The following is an 18,722-nucleotide window of genomic DNA, read 5'->3' on the forward strand; positions in this document are numbered from 1 at the left end:
ATACCGAAAGTGAGTTTGCTGAAAAATAAATTAAATAACGCGGTGAGGCAACCTCCCCAGCTTTTCTGCGCCACTGATGCGCGACGGCAATCGCACGTAACGGCTCACGCCTAATAATAAAACTTCATCAGCCTCCACACAAGGTAAGAGGGAGAGGAGAAAGGGTATGAGAATCACCGACGCACGTCCTTCCCCCCCTTTTTACCACAAAGGTAGAGAGGTACGGCGAGAAAAACTGCTCTAATGTAAAGCTCTGCAGCTGCACGAGCGACCGCCCACTCGTAAACCATCGCTGGGCTCATTACGTACCAGTCTTTCATCAACGAGGTGTACGTATGTGTGTGTGTGTATCGAAGCGGCTATAAATACTCGCACGTGTTTATCGTCCGAACGACGATTGCTTTTTATTGTTGCGTGGTAGTGCGGACTCTAGGACTCTATACTGGGCTAGAGCTTATAGTCGAGTGGGTTATAGTATGTTTGTGTAATGCAGTCAACATAACGAATTATTGAGGAGTTTGATTTACAAATTTTCCAAGCATAGAGTACAGCTAGCTGCGGTTTTTCGAGGAACCGAGTGAGTAGTTGTAAAATGGTCGACCTGGCTAACTTAGCGCTGAGGTTTCGCTTTAGTTTTAACGAGCACAAGTTATTGATGATGCTTAGATGATCACGATACAAAAACACCTTGGTTGGCACGCATTTTAGCGTAAAAATTTGGAGAATAAGTAATTACTCCTTTGGTCCTGTTCATTTTTTTTTTTTTTTTTTTTTTCTGTGATTCGACTCATAACTTGTAGACATCGTTTTGAGAGTAAAGATATTATACGTATGGTAATCCATGTGGGACAACAGACAAAACTTCAATGAAATTTTATATTATATATAACAATGCTAAGTAAACTTAAAATAGAGCTCATGTAACATTGATCCACAAAAACATCAGATTTAGAAAAATCAGTAGTACAAGTACGGGTTACGTCAGCCACGCCTACAAATAAGGAATACTGATAACGACACGAATCACTACATGTAATTTCCGTTTTTCAAAATCACACAAACTAAGTTGATCATCTCTATAAATGATAAATCCAGCTAATTATGCAACGCATGTGAATGTTTTAAAAAATTACTACGAAAAGTACGTGTAATAAAGGCATTTATTTAACTGATTGGAATGCGCGACGCACGAGAGCAAAAACGTCATTGACGCCGTTTCTGCTTCACGAGTTGAATGTCCTCGTGGTGTGGATAGAGAACCACGTCTTCCCATTCCGCTCTCCAGAGACCAAAGGGTGTAAACGGTGCATAGGAGCGGTAGGTGCAGAAACGGCACAGAAGCGAAGATGCAAAGCACGTACGTGGCGTGCAGCTGGTGCGATTGATTTTTCCGATCAAGAGTCGAAAAATTGGTGCTACCGGGAGGGAGATTTTTTTTTTTCAAAGAAACATGCTGGACATGGTAACAAGTGAGGCTTTGGAGCAATCAAAATTTTCAGCGTTAACGAAGCTTCCACTACCATAGGTGGTTGCAAGCTTTTTTTTACGTTTCCGTGCTCACCCCTTTTTTCAACTTTCTCTCTTTCTCTCACGTGAAAGCGAATCTTTTTTTTTTACCCATTAGTTGCGCGAACGCAACTTTTGTGCTCGCGAGCAGGTTGCGGTTTGTACGTATAATACCACTGGCTGAAATATTACGGGAAATCTACATGTTACAGGGTTTGGGCTTCCTTGGCAGAAAAACGCGAACTGCGTATATATAATTGTCCGAGTTTTCGTAAGCCCCTCTCTTTCACCGTGGGCTTTTCAGCTACTTCGTTAAAAAGCTCGACCCGCCATTTCGATGCAAAGTAGGAAAATCAAACGACATTAAACGCTGTCGGGCTTTGTTGGGTTTAACTTTGACGCAACTGCTGGTGCGCTTATTTTGCGTATAAATTACAATCTAGCGCCGAAGTTTTTGAATCAAACAATACAGCTGACTTATATTTTGGCCATCTGAAACGGCAGAGCTTGAATTTCGGGCTTTTGATAAGTTTCCACGGACCTCCGCGTTGAGTTATCGCTTCCATTGTTTTGTACGTCAAATGGTGTTTTAACAATCTCATGATACGAACGAGCCAGCAGATAAGGGATTTAATTACGATCGATTTCGGTTTATTTAAATAGCATAAAGAAGTAGAAAATAATGTAATGCGTGGTCATGTATCATTTTATAAAGCAGCTAAAATTGCTTTTATTGCAGATACCAATAGAGGTGGAAAAAAATGCCAGGGACAGCGAGGTACTCCATGCGAAACCAAGAAACGTGTCATCGGCAGGACGACCACTGAGGAGATAGAGGATGAGCTGGTGCGAGGGTCCCGGAAATCGAAGTGAGATGAGGTTGCGATCGACGAGGCGGTCCACCCCCGGTAATGCTCGTTAACATGCCAGCCGTCGGTCCCGTCACTCTCCGCCTTCTTCGAGAGCTGCTCGTCTTCTTTGCCCTACTGTCCATGCCGCCCGCCAGTCACGGCCTGGATCTCAGTGAGTAGAATACCTACGTGCCCTAATGACTTGATACGTGATGGCACCCACGTACCGAACTTTGATTGCACGCTGGGAGCGCGTGACTGTGGTGGGTTTCAAGGGCTGATGCACGTTTAATTATTCCCGTCTACAAATGTTTACGGAAGTAGGGTGAAAAAATAAGCTTTGAAATTCTATAGAAATTATTTTTTTTAGGGTATAAAATTTAATATAGTTGCTCGTAATGTACGGTATGTTATTGTACATATGAAATGCTTCATCAACATTCGCGTTTCAATTTCGTTTCCAACAATTTCGTATTTACAAAAATTCATCGAGGGAAAAAAATTAAGTAGTTCAAAATTTCAAGTTAAATCGGAATGATACTGCCAGCGTTGTACTCATGAAATGAGTGCAGTAACAGTTACGGGTAATGAAAATTTTATTCGGAATTCTCGCGTTTGACCGACAACAGGGTGCTTGAACTACTTGCATTATTTGCATCGTATAATATTTCGCAGCGCGCAGCGTGCCACTTGATTTCACTGTCCAGAGGCCATAAAATACTTGAACTACCACTCGACCGAATTACTTTAAATTTATCATGACACCCCTGCACTGTAATAACACCGTATTTCACGAGGCGCGCCGTAACACCATTTTTCTCAAAACAATTTGACTATTAATCTTTTTGTCACTTGAAATGGTACGACATTTTCTACAAAATGCGATGTTTTTAATTTCGTTATTTTTACGAACAATGTTTCACGTAGCTACGCGTTTTTTTCATACCAGGACCACGTATTTTATGTTTACTTCTACTTGACCGATTTCCTCGCAACACAAAAGCAATAAATTTATATTTCCCATCTTAAATTATATCTTAGGAGATTGGATCGGACAGTACGAGCACAAAGAGCAAAGTCTACGTACATAATGAATGCCCCTTTGCTACGTATGTCGAAAAATATTTCAGAAAAAAATTATGTGTTTTTACCCTCAAGTACAAAAAAATCTCAAGAAAGTACTGACGTGAGTCATTGACGTTTCGGCGTTTGTCTTGTGTTCGCAGTATCTAAAATCGACTTTACTCCGCAAACGTGAAAGTAGCAGTCTACGAACACAGTAGCCACCTGCCACTGGTATCGACCTGTCAGAGGCGCGTACATGCGTTTACACTGTCTTTCCCTCCTTTCGTGTTTCACGTCCTCTGACATGTATCCAAACGCAAGGGAGCATTTCCTTTCGAAGACAAAAATTCCAATGACATTACGATGTGCATACTTTATTTTTTCTTTCCCTCTCTGTTTTTTATTAAAAAATATCTCTACGACCTAACACCACTCTCTGTTTAATTGCAAGAAATTTTTAATATTTTTACAGGTTATGTAAATGTCATTTGAATGCATAATATCTACTAAATTAGTATGGATCGAGAAAGTCAAATTACCTTTGAAGCTTATGAAAATCTTTAGTCACTTACAATTTCAAGTAAATGAGTAAACAAAATTTGCAAACGATCTAGATGTAATGCAAAAATTAAAATTTTAGAGTGGGAGGGCTACCTACAAGCAAATGAGAGAAGCTGATGCCACATGAGCAAGTTTTTGACGAACAAAATGCGCAGAATTTGTTTGTAAAGTATTAACCACAATGTCAAAAAGTAACATTACCATCTCTTAGCTTCTCAAAACAAGGTGTGCTTTGCTATCTCCTGAAAGACCAAAGATGATCACCTTGTCTGTCATCCTTTCTCTTTTTTCTCTCTTTAAGGTGATCCACAATCCTTAAAGGGGATGGATACTTAGGTGTACGCTTCTCGCGTCAGATATTCGGGTATAAATTTATTTTGCTCTAATAAAACTTCATTTGTTTATAAAAGTAGTTAAACACCTTATTTCTCGAAAATAAGGAAGAAACTTGTACGAAAGTAATTTAAATAAACAACTTTCTCAATAACCCCCGTGTAATAAGTACTACAAGTCGGCTACAAACATTTTTTACTTTATTAAAAATAGAAATTCAATTATTGTTGGCAAGCGGCAGCTCTCCCAAGAGCCGCGAGAGCCTTAACAGGGGTTCTTTGCAATAATTAAGTCGCTGCGATATGAACTTATCCACGATGGCGGAATAATTTTCCCCCGAGAAATTTAATCATCGTATAATTTAAAACTTCAGCTGCACACAAGTTCTTCGTTAGGGCCTCTTGAGTTTTTTTTTTTTTTTTCAGTAATCAACCCTATCCGGGTAGCTATCGATCGAAGAAAGCCAAACAACTCGTATAATTAATCCAACAAATTTTCATCCGAAATAACAACAAATAAACAACTCGAGACTTTTCAGTGCCCAAAACCTTACTGCAAGGGATCATGAAAACGAGGATCCCGGCTTTAAAGCCACCACAACAACAACAACAACGAGAGCTGTGTTCCTCGGTTGGTGAACAGCGATCCAGGCGATTTAACTTGGAACAAACGCTCGCCCAAATAAGTCAACGACACACATGTATACTCACGCTACTTTCCCCAGCTCGTGTTCCAGTAGGGCTCGAAAAGGAGTTTATACTTAAAGGACCGTGGCCACAACTCAAAACTCGAAAGCGGCTAATTCCACACCAGGGGGCTTTACGTCCAACCTGCTGGACTGTGCAAATTTTAATATACGACCAGCCGCACGTGTGTATACATTTAGCGAGGGGGAATGCATCAGCGTTCGAAAAGCTGACTAGTCGGACACCAGGACGCCGAGTCCTATGGATATTTGAAACTTTCTCTACAAGCCTGTGGGCGATATATTGTGATGTTGCGCGAGAGAGGGAGTGTGAGCGGATGCAGCAGCGTTGCTGTAATTTATTTCTCTCGAGCTTGCGAATAGCTCCGAGCTGTGTACGATACGACGAAAGAGCTTCCGTGGTCTGCTTGCGTAGTTTTTAGTGCCTTCGTTGAAATTAAAAATACCTGATTTTCAACTTGAAATTGCAGGGGACGTTTTTATGGGACATTTTTATAGCGTGGGATTTACACAGAGTGGTATGAAACACAACTTGAAAAATGTATTTTCTTGAGATGACTTTTTTTTCAATGTTTACCAAAGCAACTGAAGATTTAACACTATATTTAAAATAACATTACGTTGTGGCACAATCCATCCTAGTCAGACAGTAGAACGAGTCCCTGAAGCGTCAGACCACGAAAACTTCTCCCATGCGGCCCAATGTTAATGAATATTTCACACCCTACCATACATTCAAACAATATAATACGATACAATATAAGCCGTGTCGACTGTTTCAGGACAATGCAAGGAGGCACTGGGTATGGAGAGCGGCAAAATACCGGACGAGGACATCTCGGCGAGCTCGATGTACGATCCAACCCTCGGGCCAAAGCACGCCAGGTACGTCAAACCTACTCATACCCCTACCCAGGAAGAGAAAAGCTCCCTTTCGCCCAGCAACGAGGACGAATTCCCAGCATTATAGGAAAGTCCCTCGAGGTAGGGAGAAGCTCGCCCAACGTCCTTAATGCCCCGCTGAATATGTATTAGGTGGAGGAGAGTGGTGTTGCTGGTCGTGATAAGTTTTCGGCTAAATATACGGCCACACGAGAAGTGATGGCTGTGGGGGGTGGGGGGCATGTGTGAATTGTAATGCGCGATCGTGTTGATGGGTAGTTAAAGCGCGTTGGGATACACTTTTCTCCAGGGGCTTGGGATTTCGTTTGGGAACGATTTTTCCTCCCCATTGGCTTTGTGAGATTAATTATCGCAACAAGCGTCCCGCGGATACAGAAATTTAATTTAGCTGTTACTCAACTCACTTTTGTACACGAGGCTAATAAAGTGTCCCGATAAAAATTCATCACGCTCGCAGAGACAGGCAGCCTTGTTAATCCAAGGCAGAGGCGTTGCTCGCCGTGGGTGACGCGCGCTACAAGCCGAGTCGAGGAAGAAGCGAGCCTTGGTTGGGGTTACGGCTACAAATTGCCCCCGATTTCCGCGCAAATTCTCCAACAGCGCCTCCGGCATAATACCTGTATTAAGGGGCTGCGCGGTCATAAATCTGTATTAGGTCCGCACTACACTTACAAGCGTGTCTTTCACGTGAGCTCTATATAACAAACCATTTGCCCCTCTCTGTCTTCCTCTTATTGCACTTGTGCAAGCTCGCAAGCACATTTGGCCCACGACGGATGGTGGAAAATTTTTCTTTTTTCCTCTAGTGTTGTGTTTTTCTTCGGCAATTACACTGATCGCCAGCCCGTACAAGTGGCGCATTAAAAATTACGCACGCGAATGATCTACGGAGATGCTGTGGTACTGAAAACGAACAGCAGGTGATTACGTTTGCGCGCGCTGCGTACGAAAAAAAGTGGGCTGCCAAAATAAGCGCTTGCGTTAATGATACGTCATATTGCGTTGGGAGTAATTACGTACGTGTAATTATGCACGCGTGTACGTGTTTGTTTGTTGTAGCAAAATAAAATGAAGAGGAAGCATTAAATTTAATGGCTTTTTCGCGTACTTCCAGCTGTTGCGAGAGCATTTAGTTTTTTCCACGTCACGACTCGAAGCTGTTGAGGGACAAACACGCCGAATGATGTCGTTAAAACGTGTGTCGCATTTGCAATGTTAACCATCGAGATGTGTTGCGTATTACTTTCATGGGCACTCGACGGAGTTACGATTTGAGTCCTCGTAATTAGTGAATTAATTTTTTTGAAGGGAAACAAAAATTTGTTTGAAAATAATAAACTTCTTTATCTGCCTGACACAAAAGCATTTTGATATAAAGTTACCAATCAAAATGTGCTGCAATCATGCTCGTCCATTTTGGTATTGTTTTTGTAAACAAAAGTATGTACACGCTGAAAGCATCCTGCAGTTTTTTGGACAATGTGATAAAAAAAATTAAACGGTCCTCTTAGAAGCTTTACGTGGGCGTCCTTATACCTTGGTTCCCAACAATGGAGAAGGTGGCTATAAGATGCACCCCCAAGGGGCCAGCAGCCTTAAAACGAACAAGGGTAAAAATTCCAAAAACGCACAGTGATAAAGGCATTGTCGTTATGGGCTCGTGTACGGCGTGGGATGTCAAGGGAAAAAAACACTATTCAGTATTTTTATAGGGGTGGGTCAAGACACTTGACGGAGTAGGCACCAGTTAAGGCTGGGAAAAGATAAAGCCAAAGGGTGAGAAGGATTTGGGAGGGCGTGTAGGGACGAGAGGCTTCTTGTAGGTTCAAACGCAAGGGGATAAGGGGAGAAAAAAAGCACAAGGACAGATGGATACATTCAGCGTGGAAAAAAGAGGGTGTACGAGCTAGTCAGGATATGAGACAAAAAAAAACAGTAACATCATCGTACCACGACTGCGCTCAAAAAAAAAAGGCTACTGGCTGTTACGTAATTTTTGTTCTTTGATTCTCGACGAAACGAGTGTCGAGAGAAACTGTGAAAGGCCTCACAAGTTTCTGCCTCGAGAAATTCGCGTTACCATATCGGCACACAGTTCCGAGAGCTCGAGCTTTTATTTTAATTTTGAATTTCATTTGTGCACAGAATTTCACGCTTAACTTTTAGCTCCCGTGAGCAGCTCACAAGAGAAGCCGAAGAAGAAAAAAAGGTCAAAGAGACAAAGCTCGGGCGAGAAAGGAAAATGAGCAGGCAAGGAAATATCGAGACGGCCGTGGCCACGTCCGTATAAAAAGCGAGCGTGTGTGCACGGGGGAATGAAATAAAAAGAAAGATGGACAGAATGGAGAGAAAAAGCAAGAATTGCGCTGGAAGTATTGCCTCCAAGCGCGCTTTCAACCGTGGCTGAGTGGAATGGAAGGATGAACAGGCCAGCCTGGAGGGGCTTAGACCTGCGCTCTTTTAGCCTCTCGCACTCCGGTGTTATGGTTCAAAAACGAGAGAAGGGCTTTTTTTGGGTCCGTGTGATTTCAGTCCTTTCATTCTTCCTTCTTTTTTTGCACAGTCTTTATCCCTCTCCTGTAACACTGGACTTCTTTCACACTCAGCCACACGCAGACTCCTCTTTCACCTTTTTTCGTCCAATGCTTCTCCACAGCAGAAAATGGCTGCAAATGTGTGTATTAAGCTCTCCTTTCACCAACTCGTTGTTGCATTGTGCACGTGAGGCTCGTGGCATTGGCTTGTTTTTACTTTCAGACATCTTTATGAATGCTCGACGTATTCTTCTCAATTAAAAAATAAATAAGCCGCCGTAAAATCAAGTAGTCAAACATGAATTTGGTCAGACATGAGCTTGAAATTAATAAAAAAATGATGATTTGTTACGTCTGATGTATACGTAAGCCACTTGAAAATTATAAATACTTCAAACAAAGAGAGCTGCGAAAGTTCAACACTGAAATAAGCATGTGGTCATACAAAAGCATTGACTTAGTGAGAAGTAGTAATTATTTCCAAGTAAAATAAATATACAAAAAGTAATTTGTGAAATACGGCGAAGTCTTCAAATCGGTAACTAATAATAATTATTCTCAAAAAGATTTAACAAAAAGCTGAGTGATCAAATACATTATTTGATCAGACATGCACTAGATAAGTAGTAAAATAAGCATATAGTCAGACATACATTTAAAATCGATAAAAACTGTTTATTCCCAAGTAAACTAGTCTATTAAAAATTCAGTAGTAAAACACACTTTGGTCGGACACACGTTTTTCGACAAATACTAAATCATAGTGGTATCAAATTTGATTTCATTAACATTCTTAGGTGTATTTATAAAAAAAATCTTACAAGAATTCAAGCAAGAACAAATTTTATGACCATTTAAAATAGTCGTTATTAAAATTCTTATCAAGTATACGCATAATTAAAAATACCTGCAAGTTCTGAGAACAATGGACCAATTTCTGCGGATAGCCACCAACGTATTCCACTCGCCCTATCTTCAGCATGACTTTATCGATCTCTTTCTCTTGCTAAAAAGTAACAACCAGAGTAATAGAAACCTCCAGCGCATTGCGTCCCTGTCGCTCTCGATCAATCTCCCTGTTTGGCGCTAATACGCTTTTTTCACGCGAAACGTCGCGACTGAACTGCTACGCTCATTTAAACGTGGTACATGGTGGCGTACATGCGTGCATCCTGGTGCATCCCAACGTCAACGCGCTTGATTTATGAGCCAAAATGGTAGGGGAGGGAGGTGGCTCGTCTCCACGCAAATAACGCGACACGCCTGGACGACATCGAGGATTCATCATGTCTGCCTTCCCTATCTCTTCCTCTTTCTCTCCAAACCGATAGTAGTGTATATATATATATAAATTCTTGAGGACACTTTTATCGGACTGGTCAAGAGCCACTGTTGGTCAGCTGTCTTCCTCATGCTACTCCACTTTTTTTCACTCCCCGTCAAGTGACGCCTCTTTTTTTATACCCATGTTATATCTGCTGGTTGGTGAATGATGAATTCCAGTGGTGGGATATTGTTCTAGATTTTGCGGTGATATGCTTCTTGCAGCATAAATATCTATTTGTAGCTCGGTTAAATAATTTATTCGTTCCAAAGCAACACTTGGCGTGGATTCAGCTGATGTTTTTTTTTACTCATTCAAAATATAATTTTCCTTGAATAATAGATAAATTCGTGTACAGTAAAACTACTGTATCTCTTTTCTTACCAACATTACTTATTTTAACAGCGTTGTTATGAATTATTTATTAAACCAACACAAAGATAGAGATTAATTTCAGTAATTGAGACGTTTCATACTCACATTGACAATAGTACTCAATAATTTCTTTCAAACCACAATAAGCCTAAAATAAAAAGAGTAACTTTCATACCAAGTGTTACATCCCAGAGAATGACAGCAGCAGCGTAAAGTATTGAACACTCGAGCATATTTGTTGAGAACGACGTAATTTCTCTATGAAGATTACCGGAGGCCGTGAGTTGAAAAACGAGTAGAGCCCATAAAACACAGACTGTAAAGCGAATCCAAAGTGCATCATCTCTATGGACGCTTGGCGCGCAGATAGGCGCGCGCGACAGTTTCAAGCGAGACTTAGCCGAGCTCAGGTAGTACGGGGATATATGGCGCAGACGACATTTGTAAGAAAGTGGAAGAGAAAAGTGCTGGTGCCACTTCTGGAACTCTTTTGATAACAAAACTCGCATTATGCCAACTCGCTTCTTCAGAAAACGAGGAAAAAGATGAGAAAGGGAGACCCAGAGTTCGAGCTCAATTTACGAGACGCATACGTACACTCTTTCTGACGAGAAAGCGAGACGGTGCGCACATCCTCCTCTACCTACTCGTCCTCCTCGTGTGCTTTGTACAACGACACCGCGACTCTATGTCAGTACACAATACGTAGGCGCGCGTTATCGCACTCCGGCACATAACTCCGACCCCCACTCTTTTTTACATGGGGGTCGTGCATAAAAATGGCACATAAATTGGAAGAGGCATTACTCCCCGCTCGTTTCTTTCTCTCTCCTTCTCTTATCCTCATTTCTTTAGTGCGCGTTAATATACACCTACACACAACAACCACGCATGGGCAGGTATAGGCTTTCAGTCTGTATGTTTTTGAGTTTTTCCACCTCCATGGGGAAGTGGCTGGAAAGCACGGGTAAGTATAGGCATTGTTGTTTTACTGCTCTGAAATTAATATGTTTTGCTTCGGGCTCTGTCTGCGTGCCATTGTACTGTTTCGTGCGATAAAGGTACGTATTCTAAAGGACTTTTTAGCGCTTGCATTATTTGTGTTTTTGCCTCCTGGTATGTCGTTCGGTTCAACGGAGGCTTGAATGTTAATGTCGAAGGGATGTCCGTCGTCCGAGTTGGTTTGTTTTGAGGGGCGGGGATTTGTAGCTTCCGCCTCGTGTTTGTGTTTTCCAACATGTGGCTCGCATTGTTTTCCGTTTCCCCGCGATTTCAAAAGCGGATGCTTTGGATTCCCCATACTTGAAGTTTTTTTCAAAGTTCATCGTTGGATACTTCAAAATTTTCCCCCACCGCGAAATCCGGCCCAGAATTCCCGGAAATACCCACGAACCAAAGTTTAAACTTGATCCCCGGCAAAATTATTTGTTCCTCCACCGCGATTTCTCATCCCTCGCAAATTATTCCAGCAAAACAAAAAGAGTACTTCAAAAAGTATTATTTAATCGTGTGCGGCGTTCCGACTGCCTAACCCCTCCACGAGTGGGCCGGCAAAACAAATCAAAATTTCAGACGTCAACTTTTTGGCTGTGCATCTGTGTAAAACTATTCGCGGACGCAGCTGCGCCCCGTACCTCTTCTTCTTTCTCTCACTGAAAAAAAAAAAAAAAAAAAAAAAAAATTCTGTGAAAAAAAGGCGCAAAACTCGCGGGAGCAAGAGAGAGAAAAAAAGATAAGCTCACACAGGCAGAGGTACGTTTTCCCCTCGTAGCTGCTATTATTATTGTCGCGTACACACACGGGGGGTGAAAAGTGGGTCGCCACCTGTGCGTGTCGCTGCGCGACGTACCGGCGTTTTGCGTGTAAAAAAAGCTGTTGGTCCCTACGACCTTTTTTTCTCCTTGTTTTGGGAGACTTTTTACTTGGGGTGTGCTACTCTGCTGCTCACGTCCGGGCGCTTCGTGAAAAATAAGAATTTGATAAAAATACAGGGCGAAGCACCTCTGGCTCGAGGGAAAGGGAGATTCCCACGTCAGAGTTCCGGAGTGCCTTTTGCCGACTGATGTTTTATTTTTATTCGGCTATACAGAACGGAAAACATAAGTCTCATACTTGGTTGACTTCGAGAGAAGGATGTCAAGTGAGGAGGTTTGTTTATTATTTATTTTGTCCCAAGATACCTTTTGCTGATGTGAATTTTTCGTCTATTCGCTGTTTTGAAGTATGGTTGGCCATTTAACAATGTATGTTTTGATTGTAAACGTATACTCCATTTTTTGTGCGTACTCATAAGTTTCTAAACGTAAGTATGTGAAAAAAAAAATTGTTTTACCACACGTAGTCATGAGATTTGTAACACATGTCTTAAAGTTGGCCAGCGTAAATCGAATTCTCGCCCACCTTTAGTTCTGTAAGAAAAAAAAAAACTTTTACCAAAAACAACGGAAGCCTCGATTCGCAGCTGAAGCAGTTAAATCATCAAAATTCGCTTACTCGATAATTGAATGCACTACACACTGTTGTGTTTTTTTCCGAAAATCAGACACGTCCACAGAGCCATGCCCCCTTTATTTTTTTTTTACAACCATTGCTATGACTGTTTTGGTGAGTGAGAGAAAAAGGTGGGGGACATGCAAGGGCCGATGATAACGAAAATCGATTCCATCGATTTCCGCAGGAGCCGGCTGCTGCCGCTCGAAGCGCGTATCACGCGACCCAGGCGTGTGAACGTTGCCAGTCGATTTCACTCCACGCCCGAATCGCAGCTGCGATACCAAGCGGGTGTATGTGCGGGGGGTGCGAGGCGAGACGATCGGAGATACCGGACGGATGACCGGGATGCTGTATATGCCGAATGGAGGTGATAAATTATACACAAGAGCGGGAATGGCCACCGGTTTGTTGAGAGCTTGAATTTCTTGTTGGCAAAATTTTTAGCTCTCTGCGTCTATACCTTCCAATTTGATGGGTTTTTGGAATTTGCGGCTATCGATGGGTTTCAACGAGATGTAATCGATTTTTTTTTTTTAGTCCTTTTAGCTAGCGATAAGATCTTGCAACAGAAACCCAGATTCTTTTGAGTCCCATCATTTAATTTTCTACTTTTACAGCTTTACTGTAGAAATTTCTTTTTTTTTTTTCGTACTTTTTTTACCAATCCGAGCAATGGATTCCAGCTCAAATATAAATTGTTTTCTAAAGATCTCTCTTTTCGAAAATGCCCTTTCAACAAGGAAAGAAGTTGAGTTTATTTCCATCGCTATACAAACGCACTACTCCTTTTGCGAAAGAATAAAAGATGGTTCGGAGATTGCGGCAAGCTCTTTTTCCCTTTCAAAAGTACGGGGAGCTGGAGAGCAAATAAGAAATAAAGTAAGCGAAATTGGTAAGAGCTACTTTTACCATACGTTCGGGGAGTAGCGCAAAAATATATACATAGTCAAGTTTTGGAGCTCAGTGAATTTTCCGCTTCACTAATGAGAGGCCATCAGAGATTCTTTGATAAACGAACGAAAAAAAAAATAAAAAAAAAATAAATAAAAAATAAAAAAAGAAACCAAAAAACTGACAGATGACTCGGGTCGTGTTCAATCGAAGGCAAAAACCAATTCTTCTCTTGTGGCTGCTAACCAATTTGCGAAAAGTGGAAAATGAAGAGTACAGGCGAACCGAGGAAACGGCTTGCCTTTACCGCAATTCCCTTTGAGCTGCGCTGGAAAAGCTCTCCTCCGCGCGAGAGTCGTCGACGTTTTTAATATTGCCGAGCCGAGAACTCGTGAGACTTCCTTCCTTTTTCCGCGCTCATCCCCCGTCCCTCCTTTTCCTTCTCCACCTTGCCTCTGGGGCCTCCAGAAAATAATAGTTTTGCTTGTCCAAAGAGAATTATAGGAAAATGCTCTTTCCTCGTTGCGCACATAAAGGCTTTCGATACTTCTTTGTACGCGGATGTCAACGGCAAGTTAGTTTTCAACCTTCTCGTTGCATACTCTTTTCTTTTGTTCTTACCCTTCAAGATGAATTCCGGTATTCTCTTTCCAAAAGGTTCATGTCTCACAAAGAATTTCTCATTAGAAATTCAAGGTCCCGTACGTAGTTTGGCTCAGCTGTACACGAAAAAGGATACATTTTGGGAATTTCCCATGAAAAATCATAATCGGGGGGGATCAGTACAGATAAACGGAGCGTACCTGCCGGGGTCTCCAGAAACGTTCAAACGTTGCACGCAAACTAGCTTCGTCCAGGGAGCCAGACACAATCGGCGCTCCAACGGTCGGCAGATGCCTTTCACAAACATCTCAACCCATATCTCGTTCATTCTCTCCTCCTATTCTTATTCGAACTTGGTCTTGTTTGCGTTTCTGGTTTCGAGGAGCCAATTTGCCGGCAGCTCGGGGTAAAAGCGAAGTTTAGCGCTTTTGAACTGCTCGATAATTTGTTTTCAAGAAATACCAGTCCAAAAGTTCCACTGCCTCTGTCTTTTTTCTCCCCCTTACTTTCGGAACTTATGCCGTGAGAATAAATAAAAGGATGTCGAACACTGGATGGGTGTTTTGGCTGAAATTCGAGCCGAGCCGTGGCAAGAGTTTTCGGGAATTTCAGAAGCTATACTTGTACAAAAACTATAGGAGTACCTGCTTGACTTTGCCCTCCATGGTAGCACAGGCATCACGCCTTCTTTCATTTCGAGTGGAATAAAATTAGCTTATAATAACAGACAGCTGTAACTCAGTATTTGACTACCGCATGAGGTATCCACTCAAAAAATTTCTTTTCCGAGATAAAGTTTGTCTTTAGGTGGGTTTTGGTATTTTTCCCCCTTGAAAAATGGATTTCCTTTGACATACATCTCTTGTTAAATGTATCTCTGGTCACATAAATAAAAGGATATCGGACTGGAGTAAGGATCAATATCTTCCAAACGGAGATAGTGGTGAAGGGAATAACATACTTGTGAAAGTTATCAATACTGACATACATAAATATGGGCGAGGAAATATTAAAAGGAACAAATTGCTTGCGGATAATTGGTTATCGGAATATCCGTATCGATTGGCTTTACTATTAAAATGTTTTAGAGAGAAGACCATTAAATAACTGCTCGAGTCACTTCTTACGCTTTTCGCGTGAATAATAATGTTTGCAGCCTGAACGAAAGAGACAGACAGAGAGAATTAATGGAGTCTAGACGAGGGGGTGTGCATATATAACAATGGCAATGCACGTCATGTTACAATAGTTCCGGCATAATTACGAACGAAATTAGTTAGCGTCAAACCCGAGGAATGCAACCTATTTCCGAGCTCCATGTACCAGGTGGGTATGGCGAAGAGGGGATGTGGAAAGGGGAGGTGAGCCGCTGCATGATTCTCCCAACGAGGCCACGTAACTGCCGTTATCATCGAAATTGCAGTATTATGGAAAAATTTAATTAGCCTTTTAGCACCGAGGCACGGCTCCCTCTCTCGCCCTCCCTTTAGCTATGTGTGCTGCTCTGCGCGGATAATGCAAGCAGCAGCCAAACAGCGACAAGCTTCGCTTCCACCCTCCACTAACTATATCAATTTTTTCTTCCTTTTTTACCTCATCCTGTATACATCCCGAGCTTTGCTTGGTCCCGGTCGACTTGCTCGGGCTAAACTGCACGTATTGAATATCTGATTTTGTGGTTGAAATTTTATAAGTTTGTTCAAGCTACCAAAATTTTCCCACTTTACGTTGATGTACACGGTGAAGTGCTTTTAGTTAACCAAACAGCTGTGAAATTTTGAGTGGATGTAACGTGAAAAGAAAAAAAAAATAATAATAATAAACAAATAAAAAAGACGATGGTAAAAGGAAAGGGAAGAAAAAAAGAGATATTCTCATTCTTTCGCGCAACCAGCCGTGCGGGTACCGTAAAAACACCATCAACTCCCCGGCTCTTTTCTCTTATTTTCCTTACTAATTGCTTCAAATTCCAGCAACGCGAGCAAGCATTTTCCTCCCCTACCTCGAAAAATCAAGAACACTCTGGCACCCGCGTTCTTTGCGTTTTTTCTCAAAATTGCCTCTTTCCACCCCCTACCACCCCTAGCCGGCACCCATGTCTCGCGACTGTTCCCACAGTTTTTTACCTGCCAGGCTACCTACCGCTGCTCGATTCTTCATCCAGCGCGTTGTTTTGCTCTTTTCCTTCCAGCTCTCGCTTTTCATTTCAGCCGGCTTCTCTTTGACACGCCTCGTCCACCTTCCAGTTACCGTCCGCCTTTTTTCCGCCTCCACTCGGCTCCCTTTCATCTCAGCTGCAAGCGAGTGCTCTCTTTAAATATGAGAAGCGGTGGAAGGAGTAATAACACTTTCACCCCTCCCGCGCGCCACGACCATAGCGAGTAATCGATTCTGGCGTGCGACGTACCTATACGTGGTGGCCGCGAGGCCGAGCCCTCCTGGAGAAAAAGGGTCCTTTCTCCGGCCGCGATCCGTGGCTGACTTTTTCCCCTGCCACCGCGCTCGGCGTTCAATGGGCCATCGCCCCTTTCTTTTCGTTTCATTTTTGCCGTCCTACCAAATTGCTTTTTCGGCCCTCCCTCCCTCTCTTGCTTTCTCAGCCAGGAATCGTGAATGCGTTACGTTGATTAAGCTTTTGACGGGGCAAAGGCGTGCCTGAATTTTTTAGGTAAGCTCGACTACTCTTGGTTTTCTTTTTTTTCTTTGGTATTTTGAGTTGGTTTTTTTTTTTTCATCTCGAAAACGCTGGTCGTAATTGGATATTGTGTCGATATTGCTTCTGGCTAATTTAACAGTATAAGGACTGTCTCGAACATGTTTTTATTTGGACACTAATTATTTCCATTTTTGTGTATATTAAATAAATAATCCGATTTCAAAACATATTGTTTGAATTTATTTGTAAATTTGTTTTATCTCATAAAAAGAGCTGTTTTCTTCGTGCGAGGGGATTGAAATTTAATAATTTAATTTTTATCAAGGCGAGCACGAAACGTATTTTGACTGTGACTCTTAATAAGTAAAGGAATTTTATAATTGAGGGGCCCAGCTCTGGCTTGAAAGGCTACCGAGCTTTTCATAGCTGTTACTTGAAGGAGCACAGGTAAAAAGAGTATTCAAGCTGGTGGAGCTTCTGGAGACCAAAAAGATTTCTGTGTACAAATATACTTATTTGAGTCGAGAACGTTACCTCCTTAACAAGTTTTGTAAAGTGATAAATACAAACAATACGTTTCATTTATCAGGGACAGTATTTTATTACATAAAAGTAACAAAGATTTTTAGATTTTGGCAACTTATTTTTCAATTCTACGATGATTTATACAAATTATTAAAGTTTTAACAATAATTAAAATACTATCTGATGTTTGCAAGGCTGTATAGAGTATTTAAATTATTTCTCTAATAAATCAAATAAAGAAAATGTAATTTTGCAAGAATAAAAAGATGGTAGTAATGAAATCACTCGCATTACCGTATCCTAATATACATTGCAATATTTTTAAAAGTATTATCAAACTTTCTTAGAGTATTACAATTAATTTAATCCCCACAAATGTACCTCTCAAGATTTTATTCCCATGTAATTAAAATATTATAAAAATGAAATATTCAACATTTTTCACTCTAAATACAATGTTTCTTTGATTAAAAAAAAAAAAAAAAAAATTCCTGATAAATTTATTTTACTTAAAGACTACCAAACGACTTCTCCGCTCATTTCTTTTCATTTATAACGGTTGTTATACCATTTTCCTTGCTATTGATATGTCATTTGTTTGAATAAACTCCCCAAGTCCGGAATTTCGTGGGTAAGTACAGATGGCAGTATCATTAATCTTTTCCGAGAAACAGAGCTTGCAAAGATGATTTATCGTACTTCGATAAAGATACCGAGTCTACTTGAAAAACAAAATTTACTCCCACGTTCAGACATAGTACAAGACGAAATGCTTTGATTTAAGAATGTTTCATAACAATTTTTTTGCTGGTAAAAAAAAAAAGAATAATCAATCACACCAATCACGAAAAAAAGTTGGCAATCCGATCGAGCACCCAATAAAAAGTCTCAAAATACCCTCAAGAAATACCACAAGCTCCGATAATCTCAATCCACCCCGTCATTTCCACCGACACGTACACACGCCCATCCACAAGTATTTCATTCTCGTTATATTAGTCGCAGTAGGTCATGCCGATAAGCCTCAGCGGTCTCACACACACACACAAAAGCGCGGTATAATACTACCATACGTATACAAAGCCGGTACAGGACGCACACGCAAAGACACGGACGCATGCGCCCCGTCCAACAATGGGGGAGCAGCCAGCCAGCGAGTACTATCATCCCGGACCCGCTGCTGTGGTTAATTAGGCAGCAATGCTGTTAACGTCTCCCTCAGTCCCCCTCCCCCTTCCCGGTGCCCATCTCGTCGACCCTCGTATACACTCTCCATCGGCATTCTAGCCCATCTCTCGTGATAGTCGCATTGTTGTCAGAGTCGCCTACCCATACCGTCGTTGATGCCGCTGCTGACGAAATACGCGGTAAATAATAATAATAATGGCACGTGGCC

The 18,722-nt window shown here is 41.6% G+C and overlaps 1 protein-coding gene across 1 annotated transcript in view; it reads left to right on the forward strand.

Moving 5' to 3' along the window:
* Positions 1-18,722, forward strand: part of Ddr (discoidin domain-containing receptor 2) — a 141,183-nt gene that overhangs the window by 72,508 nt on the left and 49,953 nt on the right. Inside the window, exons 2-3 of the mRNA XM_089591811.1 lie at positions 2,225-2,529; positions 5,805-5,907. Of these exons, the coding sequence (XP_089447937.1) occupies positions 2,418-2,529; positions 5,805-5,907 (215 nt within the window). The 5' untranslated portion in view covers positions 2,225-2,417. The remainder of the gene's footprint in view (positions 1-2,224; positions 2,530-5,804; positions 5,908-18,722) is intronic.

Source organism: Copidosoma floridanum, unplaced genomic scaffold (genome assembly GCF_036245765.1).
Source record: "Copidosoma floridanum isolate Cflo_tuat_1 unplaced genomic scaffold, Cflo_Japanese_pri ptg000014l, whole genome shotgun sequence".
In the NCBI taxonomy this organism is placed as follows: Eukaryota; Metazoa; Arthropoda; class Insecta; order Hymenoptera; family Encyrtidae; genus Copidosoma; species Copidosoma floridanum.